At 37.3% G+C, this 21,273-nt stretch overlaps 1 protein-coding gene across 8 annotated transcripts; it reads right to left on the minus strand.

Annotated features, from left to right (window-relative positions):
* Positions 1 to 40: 40 nt before the first annotated feature.
* On the minus strand, positions 41 to 20,191 carry TIAL1 (TIA1 cytotoxic granule associated RNA binding protein like 1). 8 transcript variants are annotated; one of them, XM_054581600.1, is made up of 13 exons: positions 19,949 to 20,179; positions 17,260 to 17,321; positions 13,849 to 13,945; positions 9,142 to 9,291; positions 8,849 to 8,903; positions 8,603 to 8,690; positions 6,651 to 6,726; positions 5,360 to 5,468; positions 4,956 to 5,051; positions 4,758 to 4,842; positions 4,383 to 4,506; positions 3,900 to 4,039; positions 41 to 2,870 (listed from the first exon to the last, which is right to left on the minus strand). In XM_054581600.1, the coding sequence occupies exons 3-13, from the start codon at positions 13,858 to 13,860 to the stop codon at positions 2,741 to 2,743; spliced, it is 1,065 nt and encodes a 354-aa protein (XP_054437575.1). In that variant the 5' UTR covers positions 13,861 to 13,945; positions 17,260 to 17,321; positions 19,949 to 20,179; the 3' UTR covers positions 41 to 2,740. The 8 variants fall into 8 exon arrangements, with proteins under 8 accessions (XP_054437575.1, XP_054437576.1, XP_054437573.1 ...); XM_054581601.1 differs by having other exon boundaries at positions 9,142 to 9,240; positions 19,949 to 20,177; XM_054581598.1 differs by lacking the exon at positions 17,260 to 17,321 and having other exon boundaries at positions 19,949 to 20,181.
* Between the last annotated feature and the right edge of the window lie 1,082 nt (positions 20,192 to 21,273).

Consider the following 21,273-nt stretch of genomic DNA (forward strand, 5'->3'; position numbering starts at 1 on the left):
GACTTAAACTACTGTTTACAGCTTTGGCTTCAGTTGGCCAGTCATTTTAGCCTCTCACTGCCAGCAGACATAAAAATCAAGTGGGAATGCCATATGGGGAAATGCTGGTAGATTATTAAAGAAGATGGCAGTCAAAAACACATCATCAAAACCAATCTCAAGATAATTACAAAATAAGAAACATATCTTACATGCCAAAGAATCTCTGTCACTTTTAATGAGCGTGGAAAAGGCAATGGTTATTGGGCTTAAATTAGATCCAGACAGCACTGACTTCACTTTGTTATCAGTCTGTGTTAGCCTGACAGTTGTATTCTAAAATGGTGCATTTCAAAAAGGAAAAAGGACTCATGGACATGGACAACAGTGTGGTGATTGCCGGGGGAGGGCAGTATAAGGGGAATAAATGGTAATGGGGAAAAATACAAAAAAGAAAATAAATAAAATGGTGCATTTCGTTTGGATAAGTAGCTTCATATTTTTTTAAAAAAACCACCCATTTACTATCAAATACTTTCATTAACTTAACTGATCATGAAATCTTGCTCTTTCAGATTAAGACAAAGGACACTTCAATCGTATGTTTACTATGGCAATATAATTAGTCCTTTAAATTTTATTAACTCATAGAATACACAACTAGGAAATACTGTACCTGTATTTAGCTGTTACCGCAATACGCTACTTAATTTACTGGCAGACCAAAAAAGGCAAACTGAGAATTTAATAGGCTTTTATCAATATATTAAAAAAGTCTTTAATTGTTCAAGTTTCACATGTATTCAAGAAATTTTTAACTAGGAGGCATAATTGATATAATTTGAGTGTTTTCCTTATAAAATATAACTTTTCCACAATATCCCCCAAAGACCATAAACAAAAGTAAGGGTATTATAACAGATGACCACTATGGTTAAAACTGAAGTGCCATAAAAAATTGGCCCAGAGATGGACTTCAGACTCTGTTACCTCTCAGGTTTAATAACATTTGGCCATACTTCTAAATGGAGGAAGAAGGAAAATACCAAAAGTATCATGGTTATCAATTTATAAAACCATCATTATTTCAAAGCTAACTTTAAGACTTCAAGTTGAAGTAGTAATCTGCAGGTATCAGTTGCAACTTACTACTTAACTGGGAAGAGTTTTCTCATTTTGGTGCACAGGCCTGGAAACATTCAAATATACTTCCTGAACACTTGCACCCCCTAGCTGTCAGAATTCAAATACATAGGATTTTCTCTTCCACTTTCCTATTACGACAAAAATTCGAGGCAGATTTTATCCACATAACCTGAAAAATACCTCAGAGGCGAACTCTAGTCTCACCTACCTACCCAACTGATGCATTTACGGACTCTGCACTCATCCGACTCTGCCTCCGTTCAGGCTCGTCGTCCCACGCACGCTACCCACACAAAAACCATTTAATTAAAAATAAAAGTCACAACTCTGTGTACTATTTAAGCTGAATATCCAATTATAAATTGGTACATTGAATGGCATAATGTTTTAGCAATCTTATTTAAAAAATTCTTGGGCAAAATATACCTAATTTTAAAAAACACCCCAAGATTTTTAAAAAACACTTGTATTATACAATTTATAGGAACCTTGAAATGGTTTACAAGGTTTAAATCAAGGTATTTACATACCAAGTGACGTAAAGCAAAGAAAAAAAAAAATCAAAGAAAAAAATCTAATTTCCAATGACATTTTAAAATGTACTGATGCATCAAAGATTTGTATGAAATTAAAATTAAGGCTTTTTCTGTATAGTAATTTGTATAATTTAAATTTTACATAGTAGCCAACGTTGGAAATGTCAGTCTTAAACATTCGTATCAATCCATTGCATTCAATGCAGTGGAGTGTGTTAAGTGTTACTTCAAATAATTACACTGCTACTTCTATGTTGAAGCATGCTTTTTTAAACACTGTAGTTAATATTTACAATGTATATCATTTTAACTTCATGTAAAAGCACAAGTATGAATGTCTGACTTTAATACAAACACCATACTTGGAATTTTCCCCCCAAAATGAAATGTAATTTACTACAGTTTTAATAATCAACACTTCTTAAAGTCTTAAAAATATGTCTTAATGTGGACCACCAATATTGGCTCAAGTAACTCAGACAATGCTGTTCCTTATTTAGGTTGCAAAATTTCTTTATCAGTCTGGCTTCAGTTTCTTTAAGCATAAAGTATTTCCTCCAAAGCGACTTCAAAACCATGCATTTCTTCTCAATAGCATTTTTTTTTTCCTGCTGACTTCAAATGTGGTCCACCTCAGGATAGGGGAAGGGAATACCAAGGTTCAGGATGAACTTAAAAGTGATTCCCAGTTGTTCACGATCCTCCCTTTTTTCGCTCTTTTAAAAACAGTGAGTTAAAATACTGAATAGCAAGATAAAAATGGAATAGTATCTAATAATCAAAATGTATTACCCATTTCTCCTATTATATCAAAATTTGAAGTCAGAATTGTCTTTATTGGCTTTATTTTAGTTTTTGTACACAAAGAAAAATCATGTTCATATCCATCATGAACAAAAACTTAAAAAGGCAGAACTAGAAGACATGTGTCCTTCCCCAAAGCAAAGCTGTGCTAAAGGTTCCAAACATTTCAATTTTTAAAATAAATATTTTCATTTTCCGATGTCTACTTCCATGTCTTCAGAGTGTCACAGGAAACTGAAGCTATCATGAATTACAATTGTGTTTAGAGTCCCAGCTCACTGTGTTTGGTAGCTTGCCATACCATATCCAGCTTGGTTAGGAGGAGGTATTACGGGGGGGGGAGGAGCTTGTCCTTGGGGAGGCTGAGCACCAAATCCACCCATCCAAGCAGCAGAAGGTGATTGACTTGGAAAGGAAAAAAAAAATCTTCAGCAAACACAAAGGAAAAATTATCTATATACATTTATACAAAAAGCAAGCAGAGCAAAAATAATAGAATTGATAAGAAATCAACAAACCTACAATAAAGAGCAAAAAAAAGATACGTAGCTATATGTGTAGAATACATATTACAATATTAGTCTTTAAGTTTTTGATACTAACCACAACTTAACACAATGACTTCTCTGAAGAGTATCTCAAGACTAATTTTTAAAAAGTAACAAAATGATTTAACACATCTTCTGCCTGCACACAGTATATAAAATTACAAGAAATTTTAAAAACACAATTTCATGTTGGAAAGAGAAGGAAGAAGGAACAAGTGAAAATAAAGGTCTGGGTTGATCTAGGGGAATAAAAGTACAAGGGACCATCCCACTCTACCAGCAAGAAAAAAACAAGCTAATTAAAAAATTTTTTATTTACTTGTTTTTAGAAAGAGAGAAAAACATCTATTGTTGTTGCACTTATTTACTCATTCACTGGTTGATTCTTTTGGGTGCCCTGACTAGGTATCAAATCCACAACCTTGGCATACTGGGACGATGTGCTCATCAACTGAGCTACCATGCCAGGGAATCTAGCTACTTTTTCTTTTCTTTTCCTTTTTAAATCAGATAAATCTCTCAGACTTCTCACACAAGCCAACAGGTACAAATCATTACATTTCTGAACCTATCTAGACAAAAATCTTTTCCATGCAAAAATAAACAAGTAGATAAAATAGTATGTTAGAAATGTCAATCAAATTCTACCAACTGCTTACAGAGGTAGTAGGACACACCAAATGTTACCCCAATCTCCCTTTTCACCTGGGTAGTAAGAAACAAGTTTTTAGCATCATATATAATTTTTCTTAAGATTTCTAAAATGCTTATAATTCCAAAGGGTTCAATGTATTTAATTTAAATAGGGTCTCCCTAGGAAAACACCCTGTTTTCTTTTTTTTGTCAGAACCATATCTGTTTCTATACCAGAAAAACCCATACTTACTCTACTCCAAACCCTTGTTGGTTCCACGGCTGCCCATACACTCCGTAAGGCGGTACTTGCCACCCATTGGCCATATACTGTCCATACTGTTGTGGGTTTCCATACACTTGGCTCCACTGGCCCCACTGGCTATAGTCAACCTAGGAAAAAGCAAATTACTGTTTTAGGAGACAAGTAAAAATACAGTATTTGATGAAAGTGGGAGACAAGGAAGAGAAAAACTAAGTAAGCACCCTTATGTGAATAGGACTCTGTTATTTATCATTGTCTAAGTTTATTGGGGTGGTGACACCTGCGAAAAGAAAGTATTAAGATTCAGTTAATACCACAAAATAATCACTTTTGAAATAGCATTAATAAAATCAACTGAAAGCAGATATATGCCTTATTATTATTTTTGTTTGTTTGTTTCACAGTTTCTAAAGCATTTATGTAGATATGTAAGATAGAAACCTTAGAAAGTACTATGAAAAATCGAATTACCTGTTGGAAGTTTTTAGTCATATCAGGAGATTCTTTACCCCAATAGCATTTAACAACATGTCCTTCAATCGTAGTACCATTCACCGAGACAATGGCATGGGCCGCACTTTCATGGGTTGAAAATCTAAGCGAAAAAAGTAAGTTCTTTTTTGTGTCTTTTTTTTTTTTAAGACAATAAATAATATAGACACCCATTAGTTTACAAGCATCACCTTGACAATGGTATCCTAGATAGAGTACATTATGTAGGTAGTTTAAAGTTCTACATTGCAAAGCAGTACTAAAATAACACACTCTGATATCTGGGGGATCAACTAATAAAGATACAAGGAATGGATCACATTTAAGAGTAACAGTATTGAGTTAGAATTTTACCTGACGAATGAATAGCCCTTCTCTGGAAAAACTCTTATTTCCATGATTTGTCCAAAAGGCGAGAATGTTTGTCTCATAAGCTGATCTGAAAAACAAAAACATACAAAAAAACTATCTAAGGCTCATGTGTATCATGAAATTGGTAGTAACAGTGATGAAGCTCCACAGAGAAGGGGGTCAGAAAACCCAACACTGTACCTGTTAACCCAGAAGCAATTCCTCCACAGTACACAGTACAATTTTTTGGACTTGACTGGTTTACAACATCTTCAAATCTCAACTGTTTAGTGTTATCTATATGCACAGAGAAAACAAAAATGTTGATGGCTGTACTGTGTTATAAAACTGATTACTGTATTTAAGATATGCCCCATTTGGGGGGAAAAAATAGAATTATTTTTCTTGATATTATGATTTGATCTACAGTATCAGCTGGTTCACAGCTCCAAATACATTTATATCAAAGCCCATTTTCAAAAAATTGTACTAAAGAGGAAATGGGTCTTGCAATACTAATGAAACTTTTAAGAAATTAAGACTATGCTAATACATGATTTTGTGAAGCAGCCATAATTTTAATGTCTATAGAGGACATATCTTACTTTCTTGTGTACTTTTAGGTGCAGGTGGTTTACGTGTGGCCCAATTGGTTCTGATTTGACGACCACCCAACCACTGACCTCCCATATGCACAATTGCATTTTCTGCATCCTATGGAGAAAAAAAGAGAAAAAAAGGGCACTTACAAACAGAACATAGTGGTGCATAGACCCAGTAAGAGATTAAAATGCTGGTGCTGCTGGATCCAGTAAATCTTATCGGTAAATGGAATCACCAGGCATCCTAAACAAAATTGAACTAGCACCACAAGAAAATTATTTAAATCAAGTGATTAATAAAAGCTACTATTACTTACAGATTTCAAAATACCAGGACAGTAGTTAAGCATCAGGGAAAATTATTGTAATTCAAATGTGCAAGAAAAACATCCTAATCCCATTGATTACCAAAAAAAAAAAAAAAAAAGCAGAAATTCCTTAGGACAAAGTTTTTTTCAAATATCTTAATTTTATGGATGATTTGTAATCTAACTTTTACTGAAGAACATATAAAAATGCTAATGTTACGGTCTAAATAACCTACCCCTAAAAGTGAACATTCTAGTAGCAATGGATTTTAACTACAATACAGATTAAAAACTCATTTTAAAACAGAAGACTTCTGCATTGTTGTGGAATGCTATAAAATAGCTGCCAATAAAAAAATGAGTTTAGAGTCTCATAAGTCATTTGAATTGCAATGAATTGAAACAAAGAAAAGTATACGACTCCTACCCTTTATCTTACTGCTTCAATAAAATGCAGGTAATTTAAGTTGCTGAAGCTGTTCTAAAATGCTAATACCAAGCCCACTTTATTATCTGATGTTATACTTAATGTAATTGCTTCCATATTTTGGTACCTCTTTCTTAAATACATGCACAAAACCAAGACGAACTGTTTCAATTTTCAAATTAATCTGCTATAAGCATTAATATCACAGCTACAAAAATGTGAATAATTAAAAGTTAAAACTGAGATTCTCATGGTTAAGACCAAATATAATTTAACTTCCCTACAAATCCTGAGCCTACCTTATCTGTCCTAGTCCTAAGCTCTAATTACAACGATTACATCTTACCGTCACCAACGCACAAATGCAGCTTTAATACTCTTCCTTGTAACCAGCTATTTATTTCCAAGTGTATGAAAAGAATGAATTATACTCTATTATAAAATCACAAAAAAAATTACATAAAAGCTGTGTTTCTAGTTAACACTTAGAATATTCAGATTTCAGATTAATTAATGACTAAATTTTGTATTACATTTAAATCAAGTTGAAAGAACGTACCAGTTTGTTATAAAAAGATACAAAACCATAGCCTTTGGATTTTCCAGTTGCCATGTCTTTAACTACTCGGGCATCCCTGTGAAAAGAAGCACAGCTAAATGAGGGAAGTAAGAGTTATTCTCAAAATAAAAACTAAAAGGAACCACACACACTGTATTGTGAGCATTTTTTTAAATAAAATTTCAGTTAGCCCTATTTAACTACAGCCATTCCTGAACTCTCCCTAACGCTTCTTTACCTGTTAGAAAAAAGCAGTAGGACAAAAACATGTAATAAACATGCAACCTAATCAAATAGCCTGTGCTTTCTAAACTAAATGCTCAAATCTGAAGATTAATAGGAACAATAGTTTCCTTTTCTAATACTCTATTGGCTAGTGTCCTCTAAGGTTTACTGATTCTATAAATTACTGTAACAATGCTAACTACTTTACCATGCAATCTCTAAATAGTTAAATGTCTTCTGCCTAGTGATACAAAATATATGAAATATTAAAAAATTGAAAAAGAGGAAAAAATAGGAATTAAAAAGGCATACATGGCCTGTTAACAGATTTCTTTATTTTTCTTGGTCAATTCTCTATCATCATTTTGGAGTTTGGGCAGCTGTAAATTTTGAAAAATTGACATTTTCAGAAATTTAAGAAAGGAGAATAAAAAACTAACAACAATGCTAAGCACACCAGTACGAAAACAACAAATTTACACAGAAATTTTAGTGAGTAAGTTAAAATGATTGGAAATATAGAACTCCACTGAATATAGAATGTTAAAATGTAAATACTAAAATATGTATATATAAATAATGTATAATAAGAATAAATAGAAATGAGAAAAAAATCTACAACTGAGTTCCAGTGTGCACAGTTCCTTGCAGTTAGCCTTCAAGATCCTGTCCATTCTTATGAGCAATTCTGCAAAATAACCAGAATGCTATTACTTTTAATTGTGACTTGGACTTTAGAAAAACTGCAGGTCTCAGGTATAAATAAAGATTGAAAAACAGCAACCTGTATTATTTTTATACTGATTTTTAAAACAGTACTACTTACCACATTTAAAGATTAAAAAGCAAAGCAAATATCAAAATAGAAAATTAAGAATTAAATCTTTCAAATAAATTTACAGAACAACAAATTGTATACAGAAAACTATTGTTGTTCTTAGTCGAAACATATTCCTGTAAAGTAATACTAAAACATTTAATTTACATCTACAGGAAATACATAAGCATATCTTAATAAAAGAGATAAATTATGATAAACATTTTATAGAATCGTAACCACTTTTAATTTTCTGATTAGTTGATCAAGTAACATACAGTGAAATTTGAGCACCAAACTTTGTTAAAAATCAAACCACATTTGGGCCCTAACTAGCAGAATAAAATACCACTAACAAAAAAACCCCCACAAACTACTAATTAACCCCAAATTTATGGCTTAGACATTGAAACATTTTAACACTATAACAGTACTACTTTTTAGCTAAAAGAGTAAAACACATTTATCATTATAATTAGATATACACATTTCCAATTTAACCATAATATACCCAAGGATTTATCTATTTCCCCCCACTTATAAAAAATTGAATATACAGTATAAATCATTTATTTTTGGTTAATCCATTATCTTTAACCACCGAATACTGAAAACATTTGACAAAAAGTTGAACGTTATAATAGGTTTTACCACCCAAACATCTGCTTCAAAGATAACAAACAGAATCACTCAAAAATTTTAAACATATTATACAGAGGATTAGATAAAAACAAGACCCCAAAACAGTAAAATGACATTAACATTTCAACATCTACTACTCAAAAATAACAAAACGAACAAAAAAAAAAAAAATCACACTAACTAGGGAAAGAAAATCATTTCTGATACAAGTTAATTATATACAATTTTGCCTATCACTATTGAGCATAATATTAATTATGATACTTACGATATTTTACCAAAAGGGGCGAATGCTGATTTGATATCTTCTGTTGTAATTTCTGGACTCAAATCCCCAACAAACACATGGAAGTGATCTGAAATCAAAGCATTTGGTAATCAAATACTTAAGAAGTCAGCCGCTAAACCTTTCACAGGCAATAATACTAAGGGAAGAAAAACCCTGTTTAAGCTGGTAACGTTGCCAGGATAATTTCAGAACTCTTCCACAGTAAAATGCGGCAGGAGTACTTACTGGAAGTATCTTTTTTCTGGCTACTTGGTGTTGTTGCCCAGTTTACTTTGACCTCCTAAAATAAAGATTATATTTAATACAATTATTAGACATGTCATTTAAAAATAGTAACACTTACCACTTTAAATCATTTATCAAGCAGGATAATTTTTGTAAAAGCACTAGGCTGAATAAAGCAAAACCATCACTCAGCAGAGCTGAATATTCATTTAAAAACTTGCTAAGAAAGAATGCCAACTAATTTGACATGCAAATACATATACTCATTAGGTACCATCATTCTATTATCTTACCTTTCCCAAAATTTTTCTCCCATTCATAGCAGCTAATGCAGCAGCTGCATCTCTGTGTTCATAAAATTCCACAAAGCAATATGGGTCATTGCTTGTATGCTGCAAAACAGAAAATCCAACAGAAGAGTTGACCCTTCTGCTATCGGGTTGCTGAGAAGAAAATCCAGGAAAAAACATTACTGATAGCTAGGAATGTACAGATGAGATTGCATAAGTTTATGAAAGCCTAACACTTTATTAATAAGATTTATAGCTAGACCTGACTTTCCATCTCAGGATACTGTTGTACTCCAACAGAACCATCAACGCAGTATAGAAGCATGACTATCAGTAATAAATCAAAATACAGAATTCTGGTGAGGTATGGTAAGTATAAAATAGAAGTTTATATTAGATCAAACAAAACCTCAGGTTCGGAGTTGATGGATGAGGACTACTTCCTTACCACTGCTTTTCTCTCCCAACATTATTTTCAAAAGGATGAATTCTATTTATGCATCATAATCCTTCATTAACTGTAGGCCATGACTATAAAAAATACAGAAATGAACGAACTTTACAAACTTTACTCCTGACTAGCACTACACGATGATATGAGATTATGTATTTTTTATAGACAAGAAAGGAATGAGAATAAAAATTGAAAAAGTTCAGATAACAAGCTATTGAAACGAATTCCCTATCTTTCAAAATATTTTAATGCACTGGAGATTCTATATACTTCTGAATTTGGTCTTGAAAGACCAGGTAAACAAACCAGTGATTGAGAAAAAGTTTCTAAAAATGTCTCTGAATAAAATATTTCAGGACAAAGCTACAGTTTTATATCACAAAAGCAATGCTGAGAAATCTTTATTAAATACATTCTACAACATTATGTTTGACAGCAATTGGCAAGTAAGTATTTAGAAAGACAATGAGACTGTAGTACTACTGTTGAAGTAACTCTGTCACCTAACAACCTAAATGAAAGTAAATTTTATAAAACTGCAGCCTATATCGGAGAGCTATGCAACTGTACAAATACATTTTTTTTACATAAGGTTAAAAACATTCATCGTGGTTCAGGTAAAATGCCCTAAAAAATAATATTTAAAATGTGAAATTCTAGTTGCACTTACAAAAGATAAAAATACCAGATAAAATAAAGATCTTTTTTCAACAACTACGGTTTTTCACTCCAGCAAAGTTTTAGAAGAAAAGTCCAAAATAAGATGTATAAAACAACAGTGGCGAAGCAACCAGAGGCATTTCCTTGAGGGGAAGAGAAGTATGATCATTAACGCTGATGAGAACACTATGGGCCCCCCCACAAAACCCCACTATCATAGCCAGTGCCCGCTGTGAGGAGTTAAAGAAAGAACACGGGGGCCAGGGCGGGGAGATTCCAAATAAAAATCGCACTTAGATTCCTCTTGTAAAAAAGTTAACATTTACTAGTAACATTCAATGAAGAAAGGGTTTTAAAGGTAAATAAGCTAAAGCTGTGCTATTCAATTTTTCCTTGCAGTCCTACCTTTTCTGCCCTGTGCTCCCTAAGGAAGACACTGATAACTGCTGCAAACATATAGGAGTCCAGTGGTGGATCTATAACAACAGACGTTGGTAAACTAGTCTATTCACACACAATGACTTCAAGTCTAGCTAAGCAGTAGCAGGCTAGACCCCATTCAAAGTACGTCCACACTTACAAGCTTATACATTCACATCACACTGCGTTTCATCTCATCTAAGACCCACTGATTTCTGTCACATCTCAGCTGGCAGATGTGTTAAACATTTTAATGTTTGCCTTCGACGGGATAACATACATTTATTATAGTATACAGGGAAAGCTAGAATCTAAAATAAACAATATCTAAAGTAAAAAACCCATGAAACTCAGGGAAAGAATGAACCTCTCGTTTGCTGAAATGAAATGCAGGAAAGGAGCAAAAAGGCCTGGATGTTCTCCACTAGAGTTCACGCTCTTTGGAAGCTTCCCGCTTACACCACTGCCACGTGGCACTAAAAATCACCTGTGTCCTTAATTACTGTTTTCACCAATTTTTGCTGGGTGACATAAAGGTCAGAACAGAGATATATGAGATCTTACAATTATTTACAAGTTCAGGTGTGGGAGTTGTAGAATATGGATAAATTTTGAAAATTCATTTCAAATCCCTCTACCCCTTAAATGGCTGTATGTGCAGGTTTTGGTTTGTTTTAAACACTCTAAATCTTTATCCAATGTTTCACAAAAATTTTCTAGTGACTCTTCCCAGTGTTTTACTTCCCACTCTCTCCTAAACCCACTCCAGTCCAGCGAAGCCACTGAAACTTCATGCTGAAGTCACCAATGGCCTCTCCGCCACCTCTGTGATCCCTTTTCTGTCCTTACCTTGACTTTCAAGCAGAATTCAGAAGCGGTGACAAACCACCCTCCCCGCCGCCCCCTTTAAATAATTCTCCTTTAGATTCCACTATACTCACTTGGTTTTTCTGTTTCCTCACTGGGGGATCTTTCAAAAGGTAGTTCTTCCTCCTGAAGGCAGACCCTGAACGTCTAAGCGCTGAGATGCGCCAGGGCCTCTCCACTCTCCTCTACCAGCCCTCCCTCTGACCTGGGAACCGGATGCCACCTCGCCCTGGGCCTCCGACTCCACTGCAAGCTGGAATCGGCAGCCCTGGCTCTCCAGAGTTCCCAGCTAGTTTATCCAACTGCCTGCGTGCGCAGTCCACTCAGCTGTCTAACGCACACCTCAAGTTCAGCAGCCACAACGAAGTTCCTGGTTCCACCACTCCTCCCATCCCTCCTGTGCGTCCCTCAGTCATGCCCCTTTTAGCAAATAAGTAGCATTACCATCCATTGAGCTGCACAAACAAGAATCTTAGGGTCACTCTTGATGTCTTCTTTTCCATTATGTCCCACAGCCAACTGAGTCCTATTGTATCTACCTCCAAAATGTGTCCCAAATTTATTTGCCTCTCTTTTTATGGTTACCGCTCTCGAGAACAAGCCCACATCACCTCTTACCTAGACTAGTGAAATAAACCCAGCTGCTCTCCTTCCTTCCGCTCTTGCCAGCACAATCCATTCTCCACACAGTCATTCTCCAAATAGAGTAACTTACAAAAACACAAATCAGAATGCATTGCCCTACTTAGCTGCAACCAGAGGAAAATCCAATCTCTGTCACGGACTGTACTGTCCCATGTGATTCCAAACCCTGCCTGCCTACCTTTTTAGACTCATTTCTCAGCACTCACCCCTACTCACCAGGCTCCAGGTATTGTTTCTGATCCCACCAAACACACCACGCTCACTAGCAACTCAAGACTTTTGAATCTGCCATGCTCTATGCTTACAGCTCTTGACATAGTGGCACCATTTTGTTAGTCCTGTCTCAGCTCAAAGAGGCGACACCTTCCATCACCACCTGGCCCGTACAGCACCAACCCTCCAATCGTCATCACAGAACTGTTTTATTCTCTTCATACCTCCAGCTTTGAATATTGTCTAGCACAAAATAAATTTTGATTAATGAAAAAAAAAGTGAATGAATAAATAAGCAGAAACAGGAAGAAGAGAAAATACAATACACCAGAACAGACTGATAATTATCATTAGGAAAAAAGACCAAAGACCAATTTGCTTTACAGGTTTTTTAACACTTCCCCTCTGTCTCAGGACCTAACACGAACTCCGGAGCACAGCTCCTGGCCGCTTCCAGGCACTCCCAGCTCGCCTCCGGCATCTCTAGGGCTACTCAGTCCCCATGGAAATCCCCAGCACACTATAATTTCTATCCTTCCTTCCCTTTTCCTCGCAAGCATTTCCACTCTGTCTCCCAGATTAGATCAACAGTCCCCTCTCCACCTGGAATCCCTTCTTCCTGAAATTCGTTTCCATCCAGTTTCTATTACCATCCTTTTCAGTGTCAGCCTAGACACTGACTCCTCTAAAAAGCCTCTCCAGACCTGACGGTCCTGGGACCCATGTGTTCCCACAGCACTTGAAACTCCTTCTGTAGCATGTATCGTCCTATTTCATTAGTGCCTGTTAACTCCCCTGTCTCCCTCATTAGACTGTAAAACTCTCCGGAGGTAGAAGCTGTCTTATTCACTACTGTATCCCCTAGCACTTAACCATAATACCCGGTACATAGTAAATGAAAAAAAAAAAAAAGTGTTGAATAATCAAAAAGGAAGAAAATAAACAGAAACACAAGTCACTGGATACTGCAAGAGTCCTAACTACAAACATATCAAAGTAGTCTTCTTTGGAAAGAAAAAGGAAAACAAACTTATTACGCTAAGAATTTAAATTCCTATCTACAATAGGCTGCTCGGTCCTTAGTATTTACTAAAAATACAGAAGATGCATAGTGCTGCACCCTGCACATACTAACCCAATGTTGTTACACACATCAGTCCCTCAACTTTAAATGTATACTATCTGAATCTGTAACACTCTTGTTGGATTGTATGAAATGTCATCTAGTTTTTCAACACTACGAGGTAAGTTGTCCTTGGAAATAAAACTCCATTCCAAACCTACATTGTCTGCCAGAACAAAGCAATTAGTCAACACAACAAGCACAAATCTCTTCATCAGAATAACTTTAGGCTTAAAAGGTTATTTTAAAATGATACTAACGAACTCATGTATCTCAAAATGTTAAACATCATGCCAACTGTCAGCACATGGAACTGGGAAGATCTTACCTCTGTTATCATTTTACAGCTTTTACAGGGTCCAATCTGACTGAATAACTGAAGTATAAGGACTTCTGTTACATCTCTGGAGAGGTTACCTACGTATCTGGACAAGAAAAAAAAAGACATCAGCAATTTTCTTTCACCTCTGGCTGTAATGTGTTATCATTTATTGCATCACGTTCTAGTCCATTTTAACTTCCTCTGTCTTCAATAAAAATTTTCCAACTACCCTGATCCTATGGAAAGCAACAAATATTCTTAGGCCACTAAAGTTCCACTTCAAAACACTTTATAAAGAACAAATCAATGCAACCTTGCATATCAAAAAGCATACTGTTTTCTCATCTTATTTGTTAGACTAAAAGTAACAAAAATTTAAACCAGTCTCAAGATAACTACAATTTCAGGGTGTGAAACACAATTCAAAATAATGTATCTCAAAAGAAAAAAAAAAAAGTATCACACATACACATATAATGATTAATCAAAACACCTGATTATTAGATATAAAGGGCTATAAATGAGTTTATCTTAGACCTACAACCGAAGTATAAATAAAACTGTTACTGATGTTATGTCTTGTTTTAGAAGAGCAAAGTAATAACATTTCCTAGCCTGAAACACATCAGAATCAACAAAATACACATTTATGTAGATAAAGCAAATGTAAAGACTTCTTTAGAAACTCAGAGAAAATGTAAGACAAATAAATACAGGTATACTTCTGACTGTGCACATTTAAAGAATTGGGTTTTTTTTTAAATTATAAATTGAACATACGTATTTTGTATAAGACATTTAAAACCAAGATAAATTTTTTAAAAAGAGAGAAGGAAAAAAAGACCACCACCCACCGAGGACCACCTTCGTTTCTCTTGTATCATGGATTTATTTTAATTTAGCTTACTTAATTCTCAAACTTTTAAGTCTTTTTGGTACTCAGTGTATAATTCCTAAAATCTGCCTGTTACTAACTGCACTCAGCAAACAATAATTGTAAAAATTAACAGTGTCTTCTGCAAAGTAAATGGACATTAGTTTTTATTTTCCTAATATAAAACATCTGGACACTTAGTACCGAGACCGAAATAAGCTTTGCATCATTGATGACCATATTAAATACATAACTGCTTTAAGATGGAACACTTTGAAAGACTATTTTTATAGACTGAGAAAGGTAAGGCTATGTGTAATAAAAAGAATTAACTGATTAGGAATGAATAGCAATTTCCCAATTCAGCTACAAATTTCATTGCAATGGGTACTAATACCTTTAAGTTTACATGCTCTAAAACTTAAATAGAAGGCTAAACTAGTGACAACTGGTTTAGGCCCCCCATGCCACCTTTTCCTTACAATTAGAGTAGAAAGGACCCGCTGGTAGGCCAACCAGCAGCACGCCTTTCCCAGCAACAGTGAGAGGTTACAGGACGATGCGCTAGCCAGACTGCAGCCTGTCCCTTTCAAATTCACAAGGGTTGTGAGAAAGCATGCATGGAATAATTTCTTTTTTGTATAAGGCAGACATATCTATAAAGAAGATGAACAAGTAACCCTGATCTCCTAAGTGTTATACTCATCTAACCTCAAGTGCTAGTTAGCTCATTTTTAAAAGAATTAGTATGGCTAAAACTAATTTTCACATATTGAAGCTAACCAGTAACACAGTTAAAACAGAATGATCATTATGATATAACACGTTTTCAATAGTTTTAAATTTGCATTACCGTTTAAAACATTGATTTGTTGAGGAAAAACTTCATGGGCATTAATTACTTTCCATACGTAACAGTCACAATTAAAGCTGTTAGCGTTTCATTTGATTTTTATTTCAAGTCAACCTATTTCCAGGCAGTTACAGATTTTGAAGAATTTCTAGAGGCACATTTAGATATATTAACTCATACTTCAAACACAGATGCCAAAGAGCAAAATGTTAAAGTTTAGAATGGCATGAAATGCTTAAGAAAAACCTAATTTTAAGGTTTCCTATTTTTCAAATATCTCTACTAAAAGTTCTGTGGTAAAACAGCAAACTTCTTCCCGTTCTGGTTATGAGGCAGTCAACATATTCTCAAGTTCCAAATGTTTAAATACAAAATTTCTACTTGAAGAACATATACAAAATAACATAAAAAAACAAATGCCTCAAATTTTTGTACTGAGAGGTCAATTCAAAGAGTAAACATTTAAGAAATCCCAAAAAGATTTTTAACTCAAGGGAAAAAAAAAAGAAGGCATACCTTAGGTCTATTTTGTCTTCTAAGAACAGGAACTGTAGGAACTAAGCATTAAAAATGGAAAATGATGCCTTTACCCCTAATGTCAGGGTTAAAATCCAATCTGAGACTACAAACTTGGCAGTTTCACAGTAGACAAAAGTTCACATTTCCAAACTACTTTTTATGTCCCAACAGGCAGAATTTTAAGGTAAAAATATCATGCCTTTCAGAGAAAAGACAAATCACACTTTTTCAATATTGAATGTGCTCTCATTCTGAAAAGAGTAGCCTACCAGGGCTGAAATTACCAGCACTTATACAAACACATTCTAGCCAAATTTCTATAATAAAGTAACATTTTTGCTTTTGTTCTTGACTAGTTCGTATATAAGAGGAGATTCTGCAAAAAATACCCTTCAAGGGCCTCTAATGAATTGATCATAATCTGTCAGTATTTCATTTTAGGTAGGAGGTAGGGTGCAGGAAAGGTGCAGGAAGTACAAGTAAACTGATCAACTAGATAACGGATATATTGACACACATATACATACATTGTAAAGAAACAGAGAATGTAATTAAGTTGAATGAAGAGCTTCATTACAGCCACAATACAGTCAAATCCATGGTACAGCTAGTCAATTTCATAACAGGATTTAACAGTATTTTCTTCTGCTATTGCCCTTAGCTATTCAGTTTATACTGTTTTATTTCTCCTTTTGATTGAGTATCAGAAAGAACAGCCTTAAAGATGGCATGGTATAACATGGTATAATTCCAAATCCACAGTTCCTACTCAATTTGGTACATCAGATAGATTAAGTAAGTAAACTACAACAGAACACCATTATAACTTAATGTTGTATTATAGATACAGATATACCATGGCTCAAATCACTGCACTCAAAGCTGCCCACAGCACAGCTGAAACGCGGGTCCCACAGGGTAGGTGTCAGGCAGTCCGGTTCCAGCACCAGCGTTACACAGCATGATCTCGTTTGTTTGCTTTAGATCACAAGTTACCCAATACATATTACCCCACAATAAATGTCAAAGAAGAAGGGAGAGCATCAGGAAATAGAACTTTAAAGCAACTCTATGAAAAACGTTAGGCTCAACATCAAAGCAATTCTATACCACTTTAAATACTATCAAATAAATTAGTAATACTGTAGGTAATGAATATTTAAAGACCTACCTAGGCTATAAACACCATATTGTTTTCTGATGATAGAACCATATGTCTTAGCTTGTGTGTGTCTGCAGGAAAAAAACCTCACTAGTAACACACAGGCATTTTAAGGAACAGTTTAAGATAAGCTTTGTTAAGAGTACATTCTTTTTAAAATATACTAGCCACTTGAAAAACTAATCCATAGTCAAATGTAAAATAGAAGGAGCTCCATAAATAAACAAAGTAAAACCCTAATAGATATTAACCTCTAACGTCACTTTCAGTTTTCATTAGTTACTTGTATCTAAAGAATTCTGAGGAGAAATATGTAAACACTTAATAAAGCTACTATGCATTTTTTAAAATTAAAATCTGACCCCCCAAATCCCAATTGTGAAACATCTGCTTTTACCAAAATTTTACATCTGAAGGTTTTAATATACACACATATATAAAATCAACTGACAGCATCATGTGTATGACTGTCACACACATATGACAGTCATATGTGCCCACATTCAGGAGTTTTTAAAAATGGACTTAATACTAATTTAATGAAAAGAAGTATAATTATTGTAAAATGTTTGAATACCTCTTATTTTCCAGGCAGCGACCTAAGTACTGCAGGGGTTAAGACCTAGGAAGGTGTAGCAGTCTTTGTCTAAAAAACACCCCTTCCCAGAAGAGGGGGAGGAGGAAAAAGGAAGACAGAATAGTAAGCACGTGCTGACAGAGAGGTACACCCAAGCTCAAGACGTTTCCTTACTTACGTGTACACGTCACGTTTTTAGACAACTGTAAACACAGATAACTTAAGTGTGTTTCAGGGGGAAAAAACCAGGAAATTGGAGATACGAAATAAGCGACAAAGAAGTAAGCTTATCAGTCTGTTGGAGAAAGTCGAAGGTATGATGGAGAGGAAGACAAAGCAGATGCAAAGACAGTTAAGTTATAGGAATTAAAAGTATTGAAACAGCGTTATTATTTAGCATGGCAAAAACAAGAATTTCTCCTAAGGCAGAGACAAACAGTTAATGAGACATATGCCATGAGCATCTACCCATTATTCGGCAGCTATTATGATGCAATGATGACATTTCAGATTTTTAGATACAATGTAACTTTTATCTTTTTAAAATACAATTCGCTCAGCGCTAAAGCCAGCTTTCCCAGATGCTTCCATCCAAGTACCCACTGCTAACTAAATATCAAGCCTTGGCTTCAAAGAGATGTGAAGCACAAATTTCAGGTTTGTCCCAATTCTCTTTTCTGGGAAAAGAAAGCGGAAATTTAAGACAGAACAAAACAAAGTTTCACTAAGCAGGCTTTTCATTCAAGTATTTGATGTGCTTAAATTGGCCTCAAATTCTCAAAATAAGGATGGCCAATATTTTAGTGAGACAGAGAAGCAGGAATGAAAAAGGGCAAGCCCCGCCAAAACAAAAATCTGGATCAATACTGAACAGGTATCTACTTTACAGAGTGGACTGTTCTTTGGTAGGACGGAAGAGATGAGAAGCTAGCCAAACTTACTGAGTTCCCATCCACCTTAGTCTATTCCTCAAAAAGCAATTTCCCCGCTAAGTAGCAGAGCCAGGTGAACTATGATCCCAACACCTGGCAGAGGCAAGAGAAAACAAAGCAGCGATTTGACTCCTTGAACTGGAGATAGTGTGTTGAGCTTCGAGAGGCTAGACCGAAGGTGTCCAACTTAAACACTTAATTAGAAATTACTAACTTAAAAAAATAAATGCTGGGAAAAGAAAGGAGTGCCACACTATCTGGAAAGGAATGCAAATGCTGAGTCATCAGTCTTCATTAGGAAGGAAACTCGTCTAAGCGGTTGGAAGATGAAATTCATTCATTAGATTGGGCTCCAAGTAAAAAGCAACAGAGCAAGCTATAGGAAAAAGCGCTCAAAAGACACACAACGAATAGTGGATAAAAAGGCATCATTTTATCCAACTCGGAAGGTCTCGACACAGGAACAGATTAAAAAGAGTTAACACCAAAAGGGCAAAAGCAGTTTAACAACTGGTTGTCAGTTTAGCGTAGGTAGCGCTTGAAGTAAACTTTATCCAAGAAGGGAAAGATGCTCCCGCAGCAAGAGGCATCCCTTTTGCACTTCAAAAGTAGCGGGCGCTTGGTGAGTGTGTCGGACAGCGTGGGCGGGGGCACGTGGGGGCAGAAACAGAGTAAGGGCTTGAACCACCCAAGAGTGTGCCGCTTCTTCCAAGAGCTTAGCTTGGAAAAAGAGCCAGAAGCGACTGAAGCAGGGGACCCGGAGGGCCTGAGTGTTAATTCCTCGGGGCCCGCAGAATGCGGCCCCACCCCCAGTCCCACCCCTACCAGGCCCTGCCCCCGAGGGGACAGCTCCCGGCCCAGTTCAGGGCCCATAAAGCAGAGCAGGACCTCTCCCGGGCCTGACAGCCTCTGCTATGCAGAAACCCGGCCTAGGAAAAGTGTGCAAAAAAGGGTGCGACAGAAAAAGGTCGAAACAAGCCCCAGGCCCCAGGAAGTGACTGTTGGGGGAAGGGAGGGCTTCCTTCCCAAGGAAAAGGGGACAAATGAGGAATGCACTTCGCGTCCCCGCCACCCCAGCCAGGGAGCCGCCGGAAGTCCGGGCTTCGGCCCCGCTCTCCTGCGCCCTCCCACAGAGTCCCGCGGTGCCCGGGCCTCTCGGCGTCAGGCACCCCTCATCTCGGGTACTCACAGAGTCCGGGGCTGCCCGTCGTCTTCCATCATGGTGGGTGCGACGGAGTGATCCCGGGACAAGGGGGAGGGCAGGGTTGGGGAGGGGAGGGGGTGGGGAGGAAGGGGAGGGGGACTCCGGGCACCAGATGGGGTCAGAGGAAAAGGCACCGAACCCTGCTCCCGGGTTCTCTCCCCCCAGCCTGCTCCGGACACTGCGCTCCAACCAGGAGGAGCAGGAGGAGGAGGAGGAGGATGGACAAAATGGCCGCCGCCACCAGCCAGGCCGGAAACTGGGCAGAGCGCAGGCGCGGCCCGCCAGGTCACCGCTCTGGCCAGCCGCGGCGGCCTGCAAAGGGAATAACTGAGTGAGGAGAAAAAAGGGCCGCTGAGGGAACCCTGCGTGCGGTTACAAGGGATCACGTCGTCGCTGTGAGCTTCCTGGCCAATCGAAGCCTAACCAGCTCTAGAAGAGATAGAGTAAGAAGACAACCGCTGGGAAACTGAAGTCTCTGGGAATTGTGGTCCTGGAAATGAGAAAAGGAAGCACTTCTCCAGAGGACTTCTGGGAACTGTAGTCCAAACGAGACGGCCGGCGCCCGTGCCGCGCTGGGACGCGAAGAAGAGATTTCTGGGTAGTGTAGTCGTACGTGAGTACGTGCGGCGACCGGGAAGTCTGCGTGCTGGGAGGGGAGGGCGAGAATAAAGGCGATGTTAAAAGGCGAGCAGACGAGGTGGGAAGAAACCCTGTCCCAGACATAAACTACGAATCCCAGAGTGCCTGGCGCTGGGGGCTGTTTGAGGCCTGCCACAGGCATTTTAAGGCTCCTCAGTTGGCTCAGCCTGAGGTGCTGCTCCGCCTCCTTCCAGCCCAGAGAGCGGTTTCTTCAACTGCGGCTCTGGCAGTGCTCTGGCTCCGCACGCTGTCCGAGCCGGCTGGTCTTTACGGCCCTCTATCAATCAGAACGTCCGGCCCGTGGTCATCAACCGCCGCCCCGCGCGACAGGCCTGAGTCGTTGAGTCGGACCTCGGGCCGGGAATGATCTGGGAGTTGCACTCTCCGGGGCCCCTCGGGCTTCCCCAGGGCCGGCTGCGCCCTTCCGGCGCGTTTTTCCGCAAGTAGGTGTTCTTAGCTTCAGTAGCCTGCTTTGTAGAATGCCTTACAAGTTTCAGAGGTTTCCCTGTCTGTTATCATCTCCTTGGATAAGCGGGTAAGAAGAGCGGTCCTCCCTCCATTAAAATGACTTCATGAGTCAGCGTAAGGTTGCAGCAGTAATACCCTTCTACCCGCTTATTTAATTCTTAGAGGGAGAAGAAAGTCTTTGGGCAGCGGTGTGCACAGACGTA

Source organism: Pteronotus mesoamericanus, unplaced genomic scaffold (genome assembly GCF_021234165.1).
Source record: "Pteronotus mesoamericanus isolate MK-2021 breed Mesoamerican mustached bat unplaced genomic scaffold, CSHL_Meso_final contig_657, whole genome shotgun sequence".
NCBI classification, from domain to species: Eukaryota; Metazoa; Chordata; class Mammalia; order Chiroptera; family Mormoopidae; genus Pteronotus; species Pteronotus mesoamericanus.